The sequence below is a fragment of the Ascaphus truei genome, chromosome 2 (assembly GCF_040206685.1).
Source record: "Ascaphus truei isolate aAscTru1 chromosome 2, aAscTru1.hap1, whole genome shotgun sequence".
Lineage (NCBI taxonomy): Eukaryota > Metazoa > Chordata > Amphibia > Anura > Ascaphidae > Ascaphus > Ascaphus truei.
In genome coordinates this window covers 451,452,240-451,474,128 of record NC_134484.1, presented here as the reverse complement: position 1 = coordinate 451,474,128, position 21,889 = coordinate 451,452,240, and the positions used below count along the sequence as shown (strand labels likewise).

The window sequence follows — 21,889 nt, the reverse complement described above, 5'->3', positions numbered from 1 at the left end:
GAACAGCCTTTATCAAGGTAAATGATTATTAGCACGTCCGTGTGCCCATCTTACTTTCTTCATTGCTGATCTTTTGGGACCTGGGGTGCCCTTGTGGATTGGAGCATCGGCTGATGTTAAGTTATTTGTGTGGTTCTGCAGTGTGCCCGCGTTTTCCCTTGTGTAGTATCAGAGCAGCATCAGGAGTGGCAGCAAAAGGCCGCCAGTAGCTGAGAGACCTTACAGAGGAAGTGAATAGGAGCAGCTGTTCGGCCTGGGCATGGAGAGCTGTAAATAAGGAGGTGGAGGAGTGACCAGAAAGATCCGAGGGGCCAGACAGCCACGGCCCCGCTAGCCCTCCCATCACGTGACCACTTTGAGGATCGGTCACATGATCCCTTCCGTCACTGGTGACGGAACGGGCGGGGAGGGGGTTCCGAAAATATTTCAGGTTTTAGTTTTGCCAAAACTAAACTGGTTTTGGATTATTATTATTATTATTATTGTTATTATTATTATTGTTATTATTATTGTGGAAGCTTTTTCCAACTTCCAACAGTTTGCAAAAAAAATCAATTAACCCCCCCCCCCTTGAAATGTTTGACCATTCCACGACACCAAAAAAATGAAAGAAAAGAAAACAACCGAAAAACTAATCCGAGAATGAGCTTCTCTTGGTCTGGGTTCGAATTTCACTGGATTGCAAAAATTCGATCCGAAATTCGACTCGCTGTTCGAATCAAACACGGCATTCTCAAACTGCTCAGCAGCCAGCATGCAGATTATGTATAATACATACAGTGGTCCCGCTATGTGTAAGGCCTCGGGCATTGAGGCGTGCTGGTACTTACCACTGAGCCCCTACAGCCGCAATGAGAGCGGCTTTAGTAGGGGCTCGCCTACGCTTCCGCAAGCGCGCGGAAGCGTAGGTCTTAGGGAAATGTTCAAATCAAGCGCTTGCCGGAGTGCAGGGCCGGTCACGTGAGCGGTTCGCCAATGAGGGCGAACCAGCTCTGTGACGTCACTGGCCCCGCCCACCGACGCGCCCCAGGACGGCACGCTGTCTGGCCAGGGAAAGGAGCCACTTTCCCTGAGCCTCAGCGTGCCTCCGCACACCAGCAAGAACCTTGGCCGAGGCCTTAGAAGTCAGTGAGGAGGAGAGTGTTGCAATGTGAGATGCGCCTGTAAACACTCCTTTATCTTTCACAGAACAAGCAGACTCCCAGCGGCTTCACCACTGATCTGCACTACTGGATAGGAAAGGACGCCTCTCAGGATGAGCAGGGCGCCGCCGCCCTCTACACCTGCCAGCTAGATGAGGCGTTTGGGGGCAGTCCGATCCAACATCGGGAGGTGCAGGGCTACGAATCCGCAACCTTTAAAAGTTACTTCAAGAGCGGCGTCATGTAAGCGATGTGCACATTGTGTTCTATTGAACTGAAACTGCAGCCAGTGCGCATTATCTGCTATCTGCCGATAGACTCACCATCCTCCCTATGCAATATAGCGAGGAGAGGGCAATGCACAGTTAACGATGTAGCCACTTTCATTCACTGGAGTGGAGGATGATTCATTGGAAAATGTACATGACTCACTCTATTGAATAACATTGATATCATTGTTGTACAACCAGGTCACGCTAAAAAGTCCAAAAGAACAAATCCCATCTCTGAGTGGGCTGATATCAGATATACTGTATGTACAGGGTTGTGCTCCCCATTAAAGCAGCAACACATGTGTAATTATATTTATATATATATATATGTTTTAATAAATCGGTTCTCTAGTGTTAGATAATAGTAACTTTTTTATTGTATTAAACTCTTAATACCATTTGAATGCGTTTAAAAAGCATTTTCCCCCTTTAATATGTGCATCAATACAATCCACACAATGATAAGTAATTAGTCAAGTTGCCGATCGATCCGTTCTCCTGTGATCGATCAGCAAAGATTCGGTTGGGGGGTAACTAAATGGCTGTCAGTTCAGCAGAAAAGGACCAAAGATGCAAAGTTCTGTGGGGAAGATCATGTGACCAGGCAGTCGCTAGATACAATTGGTGCACTGCTAGAGAGAGGGCAGGGCTAAAAAAAGGGGTGTGCCAGAGCCTGTTTTTGAAGAGGAAGGGGATGTGATTTTGTAAATGGCTGCTATAGAAACACAATGCTATAAATACATACAAAAAATGCTTGTTACATTATACTACATAAAAAATGTCATTCAGAGTTGTTTAAAAAAATTTTTTTAAATGCCACAAGTATTTTCTAATAGTACATAATTGATTTATTTAAAAAATCGCACATGTAGGATATAGCTTGGTCTGCAGCTTTAAAGTGCATTACTATTATGTTTAAGATTGTGCTTTTTAGAACATTAAAATGATCTTGTAGAAAACACAAAACAACCCTTAAGAAAGAGCCGCAGAAAAACGTGTCAGCAAACGATTCTATCTCTTGCCCTGTCAAATTTATACTTTTTCCACCCCAGTGTCATTTCTGTGTATCCCTTCCACCCAATACTGCAGCTACAAGAAGGGGGGAGTCGCCTCAGGATTCAAACACGTGGAGACGAACATGTACAACATCCGCCGCCTGCTTCACGTGAAAGGGAGGAAACACGTCTCAGCCACAGAGGTACGTGTATAACACGTGCAGCAGTCTGTAAATAACGCAGCCCTGGCAGGTTAGCCGTCGCAATGATATTCTCTTTGTACAAACGATCCCTTTACATAGCCTATACGTTGCCTATACGTTGCCTTTATGTTGCCCAGCATACACTACTATTCTGTTTTGGAGCAATACGTATAGAGAGAAGGTCATTAACCTTTGCAGTGCCGGAGGTCGGGCACCACCGCTGCCCCCCGGCTGACGGAAAGGGAGGTGCAGGGTTTCCACTTCCGTTTCATTCTACCTGATCAGCCCCTGGAAAAACAATCATTATCCCCCATGAGGTAACCTGAAATCACATAAGGGCTCTTGATAGGTTAACCCGTTCACTGCCAGAGGGGCTTGCAACACATTGCTCTGCGATATATATTAATCGCTGCAGCTTTTGAATTGCCCTTTCCAATATAAGGCCTTTAAAATCCCCAGCAGTATGTACAGATACTAGATGTCCCGGGGGGGATTTTTCGTTTTATTCTTTCCTTTGATACAAGAATGTGTCACGCCAAGCAAATTTCTGATGCACAGTCCATGTATCAGTGCAGGTGCAGTGTTTCTCACTGTCACTGCACATAGAACAGCCGTTCAGAGTCTGGCACATATAATAATAATAATATTTATTTATAAAATGTTTTACCAGGAAGTAATACATTGAGAGTTACCTCTCGTTTTCAAGTATGTTCTGGACATAGTTAATGACAAATAATACATGGTTACAAATACAGTTACATAAATGAACAGGGTATACATTATATACAATACGTTGCATGCACAGTTAGAGAAGATGTATATTATAGGCTTATGTAACAGTTACAGACCAGATTGAAATGTGAGACAACCTTAGTTTTGAAAGAACTTAAACTGGTGGTGGATGTGAGAGTCTCTGGTAGGTTGTTCCAGTTGTGAGGTGCACGGTAAGAGAAGGAGGGGCGGCCGGATACTTTGTTGAGCCTTGGGACCATGAACAGTCTTTTGGAGTCAGATCTCAGATGATACGTGCTGCGTGTGGTAGGGGTGAGGAGCTTGTTCAGATAGATGGGTAGCTTGCCCACAAAGTATTTGAAGGCAAGACAGGAAAGGTGAACTTTGCGCCTAGACTCAAGTGATGACAATCTAGTTTTTTGAGCATTTCGTAGTGATGTGTGTTGTAGTTGCATTGGAGAACGAAACGACAAATTGAATTGTAGATGGTGTCAAGTTTGCTAAGGTGGGTTTGGGGTGCTGAGCCATATACTATGTCTCCATAGTCGATAATTGGCATTAGCATCTGCTGTGCGATACGCTTTCTGACCAGCAGGCTTAGGGAGGATTTGTTCCTTTAAAGTACACCTAGTTTGGCATAGGTTTTGGATGTCAGGGTATCAATATGCATTCTGAATGTTAAGTGGGAGTCAAACCATATGCCTAGGTATTTAAAACTAGTTACAGGAGTTAGGGTGGTGTTAGCGTTGGTTCTGATCTGGAGCTCAGTCACTGGAAGCTTTAAAAATTTAGTCTTGGTCCCAAATACCATTGTTACAGTTTGTTTTGTGAAATCCAGTTTTCGAGTCTCAAAAAGTCAGATTGAAGTATGTGTTCAAGGTCAGAGAGGCTATGGCTGTGCGCATATAGGATTGTGTCATCTGCATACATGTGTATTGAAGCTTCCTTGCAAGCTGTGGGAAGATCATTGATAAACACTGAGAAGGGTAGGGGCCCCAGAACAGAGCCTTGCGGGATGCCACAGGTGATATCCAGGGGGTTGGAGTTAGAGCCTGAGATAGACACATGTTGGGATATACCTGATAGGTAGGACTGAAACCAGTTTAAAGCATGCTGCCCTATTCCAGAGCTCTGGAGTTTGTTAAGCAGGATAGCATGATCAACAGTATCAAAAGCCTTTGCAAAATCTAGAAATATTGCCCCAGTGAGTTGACCCCGTTCCCTTCCACACTGGATTTCATTACAAACTTTTAGCAGGGTAGTTACGGTAGAGTGTTTGGGGTGAAAACCAGATTGGAATTGGCTAGGGAAATTTGTCTTAGTATATTAATCGCTTAATTGGGAGTGGACACATTTTTCCATGACTTTGGATAGGATTGGCCTCAAATTGGCCTATAGTTTGAGACAGTGTTTTTGTCCCCACTTTTGAAGATTGGGACAACTCTGGCAGTTTTCCAGGTCTTAGGGATATGGCCTACAGACAGGATAGAGTTGACTATGGAAGCAATTGGTTTGGCAATGGCTGGGGCACCAAGTCGTAGGAACCTAGCTTGTAGTAAGTCAGGTCCACATTGGCTGCTTAGTTTTAATTTGAGGAGCGCTTGTGTAATCTCCTCTTCGGATACTGGGCTAAATTGAAAATTGTCACAACATGTTCTTGTACAGCGCCGCTAGTTTTACGTAGCGCTTTACAGAGACATTTTTGCAGCTCAGATCCCTGCCCCGTGGAGCTTACAATCTATGTTTTTGGTGCCTGAGGCACAGGGAGATAAAGTGACTAGCCCACGGTCACAAGGAGCCGACGCCAGGAATTGAACCAGGATCCCCTGCTTCAAACTCAGTGTCAATCAGTGTCTTTACTCACTGAGCCACGACCCTTCCAAAAGAGTGGCTTTTGCGGTTTAAGCTCCAAGGTGATCTGCCTCAAAACATTGGTAGCCACAAGTAACTAATATAGTGTAACCGCCCCACAGACTAAAAAAGTGAATGTCAGACCATGTTATTGGGAGTTGTTTTGGGGCATTGGGCTTTTTAAGCCTCTATTTAATGGGTTACATACTGTATCTTGAATTACTAAAGCACAAGTATAAATAGTAAAAGAAAAGGTGTTACATTTCTGAGTGCTGTCACCCTATTGCATGGCAAGTGTATGCCGAACTATGGAACTGTGCTTTGGGGCTTTTGACTTAACTCCTCTTTCATTTTAATACATTGAATGCCCCTTGGGCAATGAAGAGGTTAAATAAATATACGCCTAAATGGGAATGGGAAATGCATTGACTTGCACTTGGGTTGAGGGAGAAACAGAAAAAATGAAAGAGTAATGAGACTTGAAATGACCAGGTTTTGTCCCCGATTCCCACTCCATCACAGGTGGACTTGTCTTGGAACAGCTTCAACAGGGGAGATGTCTTCCTTCTTGATCTCGGGAAAGTGATCATTCAGTGGAATGGACCAGACAGTAACAAATCTGAAAGAATAAAGGTCAGTAATTAATAAAACATATATGCAGGGCCTCCGACAGGTGGCGGAAAGCCAATACAAATGTCCCGGGCCCCCCGCTGGCCTGGACAGGAAGTTGGTCCTTACTTCCTGCAATGACAGCAACTGGGCGGGCCCATTTCTTCCTTCAGCTGGGCCTTTTGCAGGGCCCATCTGGTCCTGTGCCCTCCTCTGGTCTTTTTCCTCTGCTTTGGAACTACCTTTACCCAGGCTCATAGAAGGCTCATACCGCCTTCTTCCCCTCAGGCCCATACCTGGTGCCCCCCACCAGGCCCAAACCTACTCCCTTCCCCGCCCCCACCAGGCACACACCTACGCCCCAAGATTTCTGCTGAAACAGAATACACAAAGCCCGTTTCAAAGCCCATTACTTCATGTAGCCATCTCAGGGATGGAATCCCGACAGCACAGTTAAAACAGCAATATACAGTGCCTATATATATAGGCCTAAACACCCACCAAGGGCCAAATCCCACATTCACCCACCCCCGCTACCCACAATAACCATGGAACTGGTAGTTAACCCTTTCATTGCCTTAGTGGTCAGCCGCTAAGGTAATGAAGTTGCCTGTAAATGCATTTTTATTGCATGGGATCCATGCCGGGGGTCTCCGGTGTTGATATTAATGGATATCAGCTCCGGCGACTCCCGACATCAATCCGAGGCAGGAAAAAGGCTTTTTTTTTTCTAAGGCCTCTCTCGCCGCCTTCTCTGCAGGTTCTCCCCAGCCTCACGCCAACTTTCCCTGGCGTGAGGATTTTGGGAGAAACTTGCCGTTCTAGAGCCGCAATTAGCCTCGATAAACTAATCGAGGATACGAGAATTGCACGAGTTTCAGAACCTGCCGATAAGTGGCTTATCGCCGCTCAACCGGCGGTTTGTTTTTGACGGCTGCAAAAATGGACGATTTATGCCTTTATCGCACACTTATCGAGGATTATAGAATAACAGGTGGCATTTTGGCCGAAAAGGCCTCGATAAGTGGGTTATCGAGGATTATAGAATAGGCCCCTTTGTTTTACTAGCAAAAGTTACAAATGAGCTCTAAGGCCCAAATATCATCTCTGTGGGGACCCTCTCAGTCATATAAGGTCAAAACAATGCTTCATTTGGGGTGGAACTGCTGCTTAGCCTTCCAAGTACTCATTTAAATCAAAGAGGCCTCACTTACTCTATATTCTGTTACATGCAGGTGTTTTCTATGTATTTCTCCTTCAATAGTTATAAATAGGTAAGTATGAACATACATGATTTCAGTGAACGTGGAGTGTACCTTCCTTCAGGTCAGAGAGTAAACACTGATTTCTATTGAGTCTCCTTAACTTAGAATCAGTCTCATTGACTTCAATAGATTCTGCCCGATTAAAAAAAAAATCAGTTTTTTAAAAAAGTAATTTTTTTGACCCCAAAAACGTAAATACTGGAGTCCCCTTCAGTGCCCTAAGGACGTAGGTTGTACAGCACTCCTTTTTTCAGGTCGCAAGCACAATATCAGCGGAGGGTTCCCTCTTTCTATTGACGTCACCGGAATGACGTAGCACGAAAGTGACCGCTCCGCATCGTAGGGTGCTTGAAGGGGCTGGGCATCTCTGCTTCTTTATTTGCTTTTATGCTGAACTGGAGAAGCCAATTTGAGGCGCTCTCGTTATGCGAGGCAAACCACTCTATCCCTTCGGGCTACGTGCGGCCGCAAACGTGAAATTGCTAACGGTTTGGCGTCGGCAAATCCCAGGGCCGGTAACATTCTATCCACAGCGCTGTGTTAGTTTCATCGTAGTAATAATGATGTGTCCTTCTTCAGGGCTGTTCTTTGGCTCAGAGCATAAGGGACGATGAAAGGGGTGGAAGAGCGCAGATCGGCATCATAGACCACGAGGAGGATTCCCCTGATCTGATGCAAATAATGACGGCGGTGCTGGGAACGAGGACCGGGCAGCTGAAAGAGGCTGTGCCGGATGAAAAGGCAGATGAGCAACAGAAAGCAAACATCAGGCTGTACCAGTAAGTCAGCCAACACCTGCATGTAATGCGAGACCGTAAACCTGTGTTTGAGTTGTTAATGTAACTGGGACAATGGGATACAGTCCGTTTATTTGCATAATTTAGTGGTATGACTTGTACAAGGATACATCAAAGCCTCAGATATCTCTACAGAATTAAATGGGGGGGACTTGGTTTATTAACCCCTGCAGTGCCAGGTAGGTCTGAAGTTCATTACTGTGTTATATTTTTGCTGGTTTCTCCAGCACTACTGGAGATAAAACCCCAAAACACAGTGCCACATATATACTAAATGGTGCTATTCCATAAGCCTTTTTTTTTTTTGCACGGCACTACACGTTCTGGCCCAGTGGGTCTGAATGGGTCTTCCAGTACTGGCAAATGTCTTATGGAATAGCGCCCCTAATTAAGCATGACCCATCTTTTGACCCATTAAGCATGACCCATCTTTTGACCCATTAAGCATGACCCATCTTTTGACCCATTAAGCATGACCCATGTCTTACTTTTTTTTTGTACATTCCTGGAATCCCCCCAAGTTTTTGTGTTTTCATAGGTTTGTGGGGGTGGGCTTTAAACGTGGCAACACGTAACATTTTACTCATATAGTCTATAAGCTCCGAGATCGCCTCTCCACGTGGTCTAACACGGAAGCCCCTTTAGATGTCAATGTCAGGTCGCACGGATCGGCAGCCTCGCAGCTTAGAGGACCTGCCCTATAATGGGATAAAACTAATCTCACCGTCAACTAAGCAGGTAGACAATATTTTACTTAAATCAATCTGTCCAGAAAAACATGGCTCTCATTCTCAAATAAAGAAAGTAAATCTCCTGAATTCTTTAAAAAAAAAGAAGTGGTTATCACAGTACTGCACAGACACACTTTATTCGAGCAAATACCCGGTATGTACCTGGCAGATACCTGGAATGCGCCGCTCCTCACCTCTGACAAGCCCCGTTGCGTTTGCCTTCCCAGCCTGGGTTCATGCCTGGCTGATGGGCGGCTGATCTGTTAAATGATAATGATTAGGATTTAATAGGCTGCAATGCTTCGCGTGTCTACCAGACGGCATAAATTCATGAATTGTAATGCAGTATATATATATATACTGTGCAGTATTGCAGCCAGCGGGAATAAATGCTTCAATCCCTGCCTGAAAATACCTCAATGCACTCGGGCAGAAAACAGTCACAAACCTCAATACACCCGGGTATACCTGAATTCGTGGGACTAGCCGAGCTCGAATAAAGTGTGTCGCCAGTGTATATGTTGCGGTATAATTCTTATTAAGACAAATACAGTGGCAAGTTGTAGAACCGTTTAGGTCCACAGGCTGGTTTGTGAAACTCGAACTTCTTGGAGTTTGGCTTTCAACTTTCTGACATACCCCGTCAGATTAGATGTGTGATATCAAGGGGAGAGAATTCTGTTTCATGCACGATTATTTACTTTTTGTTTACTTACTTATTTTCATTTCCGCTGTTCTTTTAGGATTTTATAACTGTATCTTTGACCTTTTGCATATGCATAAAAGGGATGAGCCCGGTGCCACCCAATGATTACAGAGTACCGGGGCACCAAGGTCACCAAAACTAAAGGCTCCAAAATACTAAACAAACTCGGAAACAATTGCCGGGATTCACTAACCTCCCATACGGGTAATTGTGCCGTAATCTCGGCTTTGACTGCCATTGACTTGAATGGAAATGAACGCGGGATTGCGGTGTGATAAACATTTTTGGGAGGTTAGTGACTCCCCCCAATGAGGGATACGTTCAAGTAAAGGTAACCAATAAGAGGTGGCAGAAGGTTAGGATTAAACCTACATCCACCGTCGCTCCTACCAACCATTGTGGCCAAGCACTGCCATCGACTGCACTAATTCCCCCACCTGCTGTCTCTAACTCTCCCAACATTCCACTTAGATTGTAAGCTCTCCGGGGCAGCGATTTCCTTTCCTACTGTCTGATTTTGTTTGCACTTATTGTATTATAAGTTTCTGTACGGTATTGATGCTTGGTAATGTGCTGAGTACACTGTTGACGCTATACTGTATACACAAAGATATACATACATACATTAAACAAACACATTGGTTTGTGCCTCAATAAGATCATACCCTGTTTTAAAGGCCATTATTCCAGTAAAATGTAACCCCATCCCTGCCAGAATCTTTTACATTTTAAGGAGTGACAGAGCCCCCAAATCTCACACATATGGGTCTCTGGATTTTGACAGTTGTTAGGGCTATGATGGCCAGATTCATTATCTCCAGGTCTACAGTATGATCATGAACCAGTCCTGACATTGTGTTCACATTTGCTGATTTTGTAGCAACATTTGTATAATCGAAAGAAAGAAGAAATATTGCCATGGACCATTGTCACACTGTTAACCTGGAAAAGTCGGCAAAAAAAATACCACGTTGTGAGCACATTCACATGTCTCAGACAGGTCTTCAACCCTGTCTTTCCCGATTATCTGTTAGCATGCAATGTTCCACTGCCGCCAGGGGTTCTGGGTAATGACATGCATATGAGCACTCGCAGTGCGCCACTCTGAAAAATCCAGTGAGCGTGGGTACAATAGAGTCTGTGTAACTAAGGGTTGTGTTGTATGAAGAGTGAGTGCAGGGCTCTCAATAATATTACAAGAGAGGAACCCCAGCAAGTAAACATAACGATTGTGCCCAGCATTGGCAAATATATCAGGGACTTCTTTATACAACTATTAAACCCCTTAATTGCCGGGGCGGGGGCAGCAACACATTGCTGGCCCATTTTCCCGTAAAGGAGTTTAAACACCTGATCATTAAGTGTAAAGATTTGTCCAACTAAACAACAGTAGGATTTTATAATTGAGGAATTAAGTGACATTTTATTTTTAGACCAAGTGTACAGAAATGATGCTTGGGACGGCTGTACTTAGCTGGACTGGTTTTCTTAAATCAAAGAGCCAAAGTTGTTCACCAGCCTAGGAGATCCCTCTAAGTCCCACTCCTAATGTTGCCTCCTATGTATATATCACCTGGTATACTGGACCTCTCGTTATACACTGTACGGTGGGTGACAATGATTTCTCTCTTTTTTACAGTGTTTTTGAAAAGGATGGAGATTTGGTGGTTCAGGAATTAGCCACAAAACCCCTAACCCAGGATCTTCTACAGCATGATGTAAGTCAGAGACAAAGGTGGCGTCCCATGTAGGACAAAGGTGGAGTCCCATGTAGGACAAAGGTGGAGTCCCATGTAGGACAAAGGTGGAGTCCCATGTAGGACAAAGGTGGAGTCCCATGTAGGACAAAGGTGGAGTCCCATGTAGGACAAAGGTGGAGTCCCATGTAGGACAAAGGTGGAGTCCCATGTAGGACCAAGTACGCTGCATAAAATGTTCCCTGTTTTTCATTTATGATGAGGACTTTGAGTGTGGGGGGGGGAGTGATTGAGGTGAACCAAACATATTTGTCAATGATATAGTTATTAGGTTATGCATTAGAGATGGGTGAGTTTGAGGGGGTGAGGGTTGAACCTGCCTACCCAACCTCAGTTCTGCATTTGTCTGGAGAGAAAATGCTTTGAAAACAAGTTTTCTTGTTGCATTTCTTCTCTATGGGGTGTGCGAGTCTCCTCCTCACCGCCAGTTGGGGGTGAGGGAAAGGGTCAGGAGTTACGTGAACGAGGTAGGGTAGATGTGGATGTGGGGAGTTGATCACTGAGCAAACCAGAGGAAAGAGCGAAGGTGGATGGGAAGTTGAACTAGAAAGGAGAAGGAAAAAAAACGTATTAAAAAAAATGATAACTGTATAATATATAGCAATATTTCATAGCATATTGTAGTATGTATATATTTTACCTGTTTGTATGTGTAAATAGGGTGCATGCATCTCTATTATGCATACCGCCTCCCTGTTTTATAAGCAAAATGGAAAGAAGACATGGTTAAGGAAGGGAGACGTTATATAAACTAATAATACAACACTGTTTTATTCCAGACAACTTCTAGTTTTTAAAAGATAAGCTGTTTATTGTAAAAAAATAAATTTAAAAAAAAGATTCTCTCCACTTGCTGTTCGTACAGTGTTCAACAAAAGTCAGAAAAGCCCAATGCTACATCCAATTTGACAAAATATATAGTAATTAGTATATTGTTTAAATATTTCAATAATAATATTCTCATAAATAAGGGTAATTTAGTTAAACCCTTTGGCCAAAGCATTATAAGCCTGCAAGCCAACGTCAAGGCATAACCACATTTTGCAGGTCCTAACACTAACCTGTTGAAACTTCTCTTTTACCTGTGTGGAGTGAGAATGACTGCAGGGAGTCCATCCATACAGCATAAAGAAAGAACCTTCCTTGCTTTACAATGTTCGTACAGATTACATATCTTTGTGGAAAATGTTTTCCGTGGAAATTTTTCTCCTTACTGTATTTAACAGCTTTCTTGAAATGGGCCTTTGGGAGCTTTTTGGGAATTGTTGTCAATGAGTTGTGTTTGTGCTGTTCCTCTGCAGGATTGCCACATACTAGATCAAGGCGGAGTGAAGATCTACGTTTGGAGAGGGAAAAACTCCAGCGTAAACGAGAAGAAGGCAGCTTTCAGCAGAGCAGTGGTAAGTTATCATCACTAGAGATACTCAACTGACCCCTTGTTTTGGTTTTGCCAGTAAAATATTTTGGGGTTCTGGTTATGCCTAATGACCCTTCATTTTAGCACAGGAACTTTAAATGCAAGTAAAATATATTGTATCATGCCAATAGCATTTCCAGGGTCTCGATGCCTTCCGCAGGGCTTCTTGGATTAAATGAAGACCACCATGAGAAAAGTTCGGCCAAAATTATGTGGCTGGGACGACGGGGATCGCAGGGAGTAACGGTGCTTGGCAAACAAAATAATTATGATAAAACTTTCAAACTCCCAAACAACTGGGGTGTCTGATCCCACTATCAACCAGAGTCATACACAACACATTTTTAGGGGAAATCACAAACACTAAGTCATATAACCTTGGTCATTAAAATGGGGCAAATTCACTCAGCTACGATAAACTGAGGTGAAGGCCTACCTGGGCCTCCAGCCTATGGACAGTGTGGATTTCATTCAGGGACTCCAGCCTGGGCCCCCCCTACAAGCCTACCTGAGTCCTTTTTTGTCAGCTACCTGTTCTCCTGTTGCAGGGCAACTATTCACCTGTCTTACTAATGAGGATGGGCGCGTTCAGAGGGCAAAACCCAAGCCCCCTAGGGGCTTCCGTTGTCCACATCGAACTGAACCACAGATCAGATTAATGGGCCATAATCCGAGGCAGAAGCAAGGTGAAGTTTCTGCTTCAGAACGTGACTCGTTAAAAAACCGCAAGGGCATTTCCCGCAAGGGCAATGCAAGAAAGGACCAAGTTCTGGCAAAAACAAAACCAAGACTCAATTGGTTTTAGACCCATAACCTAAACACCAGTGGAAGTTCCCACACTTACCATGCAGCACACCTGTAGTCTGGCTCTTTTAGGTTCCCCTGTCTCACAAGATCTTCTAAGCTGTCACTCCCCCAGAAGAAGGAAAAACAAAATAGAGATAGTGACCTGCTTTTTAGGGGATTGGGGCTCAGCCACACACCCCTGCACTGCGGTGTCTTGCAGTTTGTGTCTGTTCCTCTCTGATGACAGAGTGTTAATCTGAACGCTGTTGGATGGCAATGAATCACAAGACCCACAAGCAAAACAAAGTCTATTACAATACTTCCACTTGTTTACTTTACTTACTATTTTTCCTTTGATCCTATCCAATTAAAGGAGTTATCCAAGTGAGCACTTTTCCTTGCAAATTCTTTTTTTAAACATAGGATTAAAGCAGGGGGAGCTCTGGAGCTGAATCCGATTCATTTCAGTTCCGGGGACCCCCCGGCTTTACTCACCTCAGAAGGGGCGCTTTTTAAAGCTCCCGCGTCACGCGGGCCAATAGGAAGCCGCACTGGATGAGATCACAGCTTCCTATTGGCCAGCAGGGTGCGGGAGCGTCAAAAAGCGCCCATTATGTGAAACCTGCTTACTGAGCAGTGCGCCTACCGGCACCTACCATGGAGGTAAGTATCTCTGGAAGAACTGGGCCCCCAGACCTGAAATTGCCCACTTGATTTGCCTCTTTAATTAAGCACCTTAAAATAAAAACATATATTATAAATATGTACATTTAAGTGCAGTAAAGTAATATTTTCATCAGTACGTGGCACTTGTTAAAGAAGACGATTTATCATTGTGTCCTTTCTGCAGGGTTTCATACAAGCTAAAGGGTACCCAGCGACCACAAATGTGGAGGTAATTAATGACGGAGCAGAGTCGGCCATGTTTGAACAGCTCTTCCGGAACTGGAAAGATGTTGGAGAAACACAGGGAGTTGGAAAGACGTACAACGTTGGAAAAATTGGTGAGACACATTGATATGGTACTATACAGTATACGCAGCCGATAGAAGTGTTAAATGGAGACCAAGTTTATCACTTATTTATTTATAAAATGTTTTACCAGGAAGTATGCCCTGGGCACAGAGTTATGATTATACATGGTTGGATTAAATGAACAGTTGTAATATATTCAATTTACAGACATTTCATGGACAGTTAGAGATAATATATGATTATGGGCGTATGTAACAGTTACAGATCAGATTGTGTTAGAAGACTTTACCCAATCCAGGAACTGAAGAGCTGTAAGAGCAGCGGAATGGCAGCGAACCGCTGTCACCCTTTGGCTACCACCTTTGGGGCAATGCAGATGCAGGCCGAAGGGGTTCTGAATGAATTCAGCTGGACTTTCCAAATTACTTTGTCGAGGCTCATAAACACTGCAGGGGTAGGGCTGACGAAACACATACAGGTAGTAGCAAACAAGCCCAGATATTGACCCTTAGTAGCTCTTGGAACCCTTTCAGACGTCCGCCTTTGGGGCGACGCAGATTTAGGCTGAAGGGGTTCTGAATGAAGAAATATTACACAATGAGGACACACAGTGTCATACTCGAACGCCTGCAAGACTTCAGATTTATCAAAAGATAAAAGAATTGAAGCAGGGGGTCCCCGGAGCTGAACCCCCTTCTTCCGGAGATACTTACCGCCGTAGGGGGTGCTGGGAGCCGCTCCTCGGCTACTAGGGTTCCTATTATCACAGCGTTTCAAAGCTCCCTCGTCCTGCGGGCCAATAGGAATCCGTGACATCATCAGATTCAGCTTCCTATTGGCCCACCTGATGCGGGAGATTTAAACTTTAAAACCCAGCTAGCTCAGCCAGAGTGGCTACCGGCACCCCCATGCAAAGGGAAGTATCTCCAGAAGCAAGGGGACACCCCAGAGCTGATATTAATGGGGTTCAGCTCCGGGGATCCCCTCCTTCAATCCTGTGTAAAAAAATGAAATAAATGTTAAAGAAAAAGGTGCTTGGATTGCTCATTTAAACAGCATAGTGACTTTCTGTAACGGGAGGTCCTTACAGTGACCACCTCTTCTTACAAATACATTCTCAGGGGCTTATCAACATGTACAAACGTTACAGTAAAACATGTGCTGGATATGTACTTGTTGGAATAGTCCTCCTTTGATCTTTATATTTTCTAAAGTCTTTTTGTGAAAGTACCTCTACTTAAACAGGTAGGTTACATACCCTCCAACTGTACCTATTTATCAGGTACACTATGTGTGTGTGTGTGTGCTGTAAGACCAGCTGTACTTATTAAACATTAACAAGTGTGCGTGCGTGTGCGTGTGTGTGTGTGCGGTAAGCTGCATAGGTTGGGGGTTTTCCATTGAATGTGCTTGGGAGTAGCTCCATCCAGCACAAGTAGAGAAATTACAGTGGTATCCATTTTCTGTGAAAATGTTGGCAGGGCTGAGGTTGTATTCACCTACAATCATACACCAGCGCATCATGTATAATAAGCACAGTTTCATTAGTTGGGCTGTTTATTATCACTATATATCTCCTCTTTTGGTCCTACTAAGTGTAACCCTGTTTCCCCCACCCAATCTCATGAGGGTCTCCTAGGGAAAATACTACCCTGATTAGATTTGTCAGTGTGGTGCATACCTGCTGGTAACAGGTTGCCCTGAGTCTCCCGCATGGTGGTCAAGGGGAATAACAGGACAGGCTTCTGGGGTCTTGCCCAGAATCTACTCACAGGTGCAGCGCCTCCATCTTGTGCAGCCCCCAGCTGTATGGGGTCAAGTATCTGCAAATGAACACGCCCGCCTCCTCTCAATATACTTCAGTTTCAGGCAGGAGGTATTTTATAAAAGGTCAGGATGCTTTATTTGGGTTCCTTCTTCAGCAGCCACAATCACAGCAGTTCTTCTTAGGGTGCCCACCCTTAGGATGTCCCTGAACACACTAGGGCACTAAGAGTGGTTCTTGCTCTTCCCCTATTCCCTGGTGGGATAGGAGGTATAGGTTAACCCCACGCTCCCCAGAGTGGGGGACTCAAGCCTGCCAGAGCACTGACAGCTCAGTATGGGTAACCTTGCCCCTCTCACGGTAGGGACAGACTGACTAAATCAGGAAGTGCAATGCAGTAAGTAGCTCTAGTAAGCACCACCCCTGTGTCTCTAATTGGACACAGAGCCTGATGACACTACTTTCACTGACTCACTGCACTGCATGTGTGGGGAAAACCCATGATTGCTCCTGGCAAAACCTGCCCTTACCAGGTATTAATGTCAGGAGGAGGACAGAACTATAGCCCCAAAACTACCCAGGGCTACATAAGCAAGGAGGCATTTCTCCCTTTTTGTATTGGTGTTTGCCTCTCAGATGAATGAAAGTGTTCATTTCTTTATGCTCCTGACAGTTGGCGCTGACATTCACGCGGCACCAGTCTTTCAAAACATGCCATACTTTGATCTTTCTAAATGTATGCGACGAGTCCCTGTTCTATTGGAGACATGTTAATAAGAGGGGATCTTAGGAGAGGAAACCTGTGCGCATCCTTTTTCCTTCTGGCTCTTAGTAGCTGTTTAGTCCCTGAACAAGAGTTTCTCCTGGGTACATCTGGGACAATAGCAACATGTGATCCCTATCATACTGTTTCTTACTGCGTGTAGCCCCCAGCGGTTATCACTTTGGTACAGTCCCTGTGTTATCTATTATATTGTCAAACCATTTTTTGTCCGGCCCATTACGCTTTTTAATTTGATATTTTCCATCACCTCGAGTAATTTCATGGCAATTGAGCCCTTTAGCTGAATGCACTGGTTAGTTTTGACTCCTGAGTATTTAAATCAGGGGTGGCCAACTCCAGTCCTCAAGGGCCAGCAACAGGTCAGGTTTTTCAGGATATCCCTGCTTCAGCACGGCCACTGTTTGAGCCACCTGATCTGAAGCAGGGACTGGAGATGGCCATCACTAAGTTAAGTAATTGTTGGGATTTCTGCCCGTTGTACTTTTCAAAAAGAAAGGTAACGCGATTTCTTGTAGTAGCGACTTCTTATTTAATGGGAAGTGGAATTTTTTGATGTGTTTAGTGAAAACAACAAAAGACAGGGGTGCCCAATGCTACATCCAATTGACAAAACATATATGGTAATAAGTATAAAGTTTAAAGACTTCAATAATAATATTTTCTTGGTTATTTCGTTAAAACTTTTGGCCAAAGCGTCATTAGCCTGCATACCAACGTCAAGGTATAACCAGATTTGCTTGGTGTGTATAGTGAAAACCTTTTTGTGAATAAAAGCTGCTACTTAACCCTCCATATCCTGGTATGGTTGTTGCTCATTCTTAAAGTAAACAAACACACAAAACCCCAGCAAGCTCTTTTTGGGAACCCCTGAGCCCCCACAAAATATATATGTATATAAGTGTCAAAAAGAGCTATTGAGCGTGGCATAAGTATACAACAGACGACAGAGAAGCCCAATGCTACATCCAACATGACAAAAATACACAGTAAAATACTTATATATTCTCTTGAAAAGGGGTCATTTAGTTTAACCCTTTGGCCAAAGCGTTGTAAGCTTGCGAGCCACGACAAGGCAGACCCTGTTTGCAAGTACTAACACTACCAGATGTTGTGGCTCGCAAGCTTACAATGCTTTGGCCAAAGGGTTAAACTAAATTACCCTTTTTCAAGAGAATATATAAGTATTTTACTGTGTATTTTTGTCATATTGGATGTAGCATTGGGCTTCTCTGTCATTTGTCATTCTTAAAGGAGCAGTAGCCCTGAGATTTTACAGTATTAATATATTTTTCTTTTATATCCCCGCCCAGTCAAATCCTTTTTAGAGAATTAAATCCGTTTAAGATTTAGTGATAATTCAGGAACCCACATCGGTGCGCCATGGAAATCTGTAAGACCCCAGAATACAACTATCTGGAGGAAACTAATGGGACATCCATTGCTTGTGTTTTCACAGCCAAGGTGGATCAAGTAAAGTTTGACATCACCCAGTTATATGCCAGACCGGACTTGGCAGCAGAGCAGAGAATGGTAGATGATGCGTCTGGAAAGGTGGAGGTGAGTGAACATGTCGCTATTTTTCTTCAGCTTTCCGGTGTTCTGAGATACAATACAGTAATATTGTTCAAGAATAAAGTGCCACTGTATATGTGTAACGTTGCTGACTGCAGTCCAGGAGACAGACCTGCAGGGCAGAGGTATGGAGTTTGGTAAGCCTGGTGCTGGTGCCTGGACAGGCAAGAATAGTCAGGTTCCGGGATCCTGGACAGGGAGAGACAGCGTGGTCGGGGTCACAGGGCTCCAAGCTCAGGGCAAGAGAGAGGCAAAGAGGGTTCCAGTTCCAGCAGAGGTTCAGCAAGGCAAAGCGTAACAGGATACAGACGGGGTCCAGGAGCATCAGGAGAGAGAGACCCTGCTACGACAAAGGACTGATCACTCTTTTGAACATTTATAGGCCTAGACCAGGTGCCGACAATTACCTTTCGGCGGCAATCTTGGTGCAATCGGCAAAGTCAGGGAAGCGTCCATGTTGCTGCACCCAGCGGCTCCTCACAATATGCAATCACGTGAAAGGACCTTTTAACTTTTCAAGGGATATCATGCATTGCATTCACTTTGCGCCTTTAGCACGTGTCTGCTTTGGACCCTAAATATACTAGCAATACGTCTGCGTAACTGGAGGTGTCTGGCATAGAGAATAGAAGAAAGAAATAGGTGCACTCTCTGGATTTCTGCAACTGCCTCGGGTGCGCAGCGATCGTCCCCCCGCTGGGGAGACCTATAGTATAACCTAGAACCCATCCTCCTAAAACTAAAAGGAACCGGCACTCCAGAGGGAGACATCTTAATCTCTCTTTTTGTATGAAGACCTCTGGTGTGCCGGTTCCTCTTACTTTTAGGAGGATGTGTTCTATGACATAGAGAATAGACATTTGTTACAAGTCAAGCGTATTAAATGCAGCTGCCCAGAGTTTTCCTTGCAAGGACTAAACATGAATGGCTGATTATTCACAGCTTCCCTTTCCAAACAGGTTTGGAGGATTGAAAATGTGGACTTAAAAGCGGTCGACCCTAAAACCTACGGACGATTCTATGGCGGGGACTGTTATTTGGTTTTGTATACTTACATAAAGGCCGGGAAGCCTTATTACCTTCTTTACATGTGGCTGGTAAGTTATTTAATATACTACAAATACCACAGACAATGGTTGGCATTAGTGGTGTCGACTTGATTATCAATGACAGATTCTCTGAGTCTTTTCCACGAAGATGGAGAGCTCATTACAGGTGCTTTTAAATCTAGGAAGTGGAAAACCAGGATTTTGTTTTACGTCTGCCCCTGGGGATCAGGATTACGTTTTAGATTCGGATCCTTTGAGCTATTTCCTTTACAGTACATCGTATATAAAGTATTATTTTCTATGTTATTATCTTCCGCCAGACACTGTTCTGGGGAATATATTGGAGCCTGATATATAAATACAATAATAAAAAAAAAGATGCTTATATGCATCAGAACATGTTGACCCACGGGAGGTTTTACGAGGAACAAAAGATTGAGGTCCAATAGATACGAGCAAAAAAATAATAATATAAACATAGCATTTCACTTACAAAATGTGTGGGATGTCTGTAATTGGATCACTGCAAGGATTACATTAGAAAAATGCTGCAGACATTTTTCAAATTAAAAAAAGACAAATCTCCTCTATATATTTTTTCCTCGGTTTTGTTTCCAAGTGAAAAAAATTTATGACCCTGGATCGTGCTGTAATTTATATGAAACTGATTATTTTAGCCTGTAGTTAGCACTTAAAAATATTGATCATGTACATTCAATGTAGAAACTTGTGTTGCAAGGAGGGCTGCTTTACTTCCGTTTCTTAACGCAGACCTCATAAAATGATTATTTATTTTTCCACGTGACCCACTCTCTTTTGGCTGTGCGCCACATTGTTTGCTTTTTGTCTATCTTGACTACATCATTGGCAGCGCGCTCATTAAGGAGACACAGGGCAGGGGCAGACACTTGTGAGTATATTTGCATTGCAGTATAGCCCTCTTTCCCCTACCCTCCAGGAAATGGTCTTGCTACTGGTGTATTCTGTGGCTACTGTGGTCAAACCTGTGAGGTAAACAGGAGGCAGGAGATCTCCGCGGTGGTGTGCGGAGGACATCAGGAAAGGTTCACGGTGGTACTTTTACTGGTCAGCGCCTCCATCCCTAGAGGATCCTGGTGGGAACAGGATGACCCTCAAAGGCACTTCTTCTTTAGTCAGTACCTTGCTTCAAAGACTACACCAGATGTGTATTTGACTGAGGTTTATTCATCTTCATAGTACATGCCCTGAATTATACATCATTGTACCCTATCCCATCTTGGACTAGGCCTCAGCCACTTCTCCATGCAAAATATACATATTCTGGCATCTCTCCCAGTAGCACTCCTTGAAGGTTAGCACTAGACCTCCCAGGAGCTATCTTACTATGCTCCTTACTCTACTTCACTGTGGATACTCACACCCCCCTCCTTCCCTGGGGAGTGGCTAGTAAGCCAGTCTATTCTGGTCATAGGCCCCCCTTACTTCAGTGAGGGGCCAGTATAACTTTATAGTTCATACTTGCTGAACAATGTAACTTTCACACTGAACATTATAACAGATCCCCCTTATGAATCATGCCCACACTGCCCACAACCTATGGGGGCTTACAGTGGAATTTAGGGCCGGGAATAGTAGTCCAAAGAGACTTGGCTACAGTAGTATATTGTCAAATTATAATAGTATGATCCAAGGGCTAACCCAATGAGGTTTTGAGGGGTGGGTTCATGCCCACTAGCTTATACCTTCAGGGTACCATTGCCTCTTATGGACTTTATTTTTTGAGACTCCTGCTCATTTACTCCATTTACTCCAATTTTTTAAAGTTATTATTAGTCTCAATTCCCGTGTCTCTGTTTATGCGTGACTTAATGATGGTGTTGATGTCTTTGAGCTTCCCTTCTGCACCATTCCTCCAGCCTTCCATCTTACATGCACCTAAGTAGGATGGGAAGTAATAAAACACGATGTCTCAGGCTGCCCTTGGTAATCAGGGCTCTGTTTAAGATTCTAACTCCATAATAAGTATGTATTGAATGACATCTTATGCATTTATTCACTGGAGAAGTATTAGTATTAGTAATGTGTCACTGTGCGGATTGCAGGGCCGTCACGCTTCTCAGGATGAAATCACAGCGTGCGCTTTCCAGGCCGTAGAGCTGGATCGGAAGTACCAGGACCAACCAGTCCAAATCAGAGTGACCATGGGGAAGGAGCCCAAACATTTCCAGGCAATCTTCAAGGGAAAGATGATTATATATGAGGTAATATTTGTTTTATGTCCTAGAGAGTGGTGGTCAACTCCAATCCTCAACGGCCACCAACAGGCCAGGTTCTAAGGATGTCCCTGCTTCCGCACAGGTGGATCAATCAGTGGCTCATTCATTGATTTACAGTGTTGCTGTGGAGCTGCTGTTTCTATAATAAAGAATGACTATATTTTTAAATTAAAGTCCCCTTCTAAATCTTCCTCTGCTCACTTCCCTTCCCAACAAGCCAATA

General features: G+C 44.0%; 1 protein-coding gene across 1 annotated transcript in view; it reads left to right on the top strand.

The window, feature by feature from the left end:
- VILL (villin like) overlaps positions 1-21,889 on the top strand; it is an 85,693-nt gene that overhangs the window by 49,514 nt on the left and 14,290 nt on the right. Inside the window, exons 4-13 of the mRNA XM_075587945.1 lie at positions 1,189-1,385; positions 2,504-2,612; positions 5,718-5,828; positions 7,649-7,848; positions 10,943-11,021; positions 12,362-12,460; positions 14,114-14,267; positions 18,244-18,344; positions 19,319-19,456; positions 21,493-21,651. Of these exons, the coding sequence (XP_075444060.1) occupies positions 1,189-1,385; positions 2,504-2,612; positions 5,718-5,828; positions 7,649-7,848; positions 10,943-11,021; positions 12,362-12,460; positions 14,114-14,267; positions 18,244-18,344; positions 19,319-19,456; positions 21,493-21,651 (1,347 nt within the window). The remainder of the gene's footprint in view (positions 1-1,188; positions 1,386-2,503; positions 2,613-5,717; positions 5,829-7,648; positions 7,849-10,942; positions 11,022-12,361; positions 12,461-14,113; positions 14,268-18,243; positions 18,345-19,318; positions 19,457-21,492; positions 21,652-21,889) is intronic.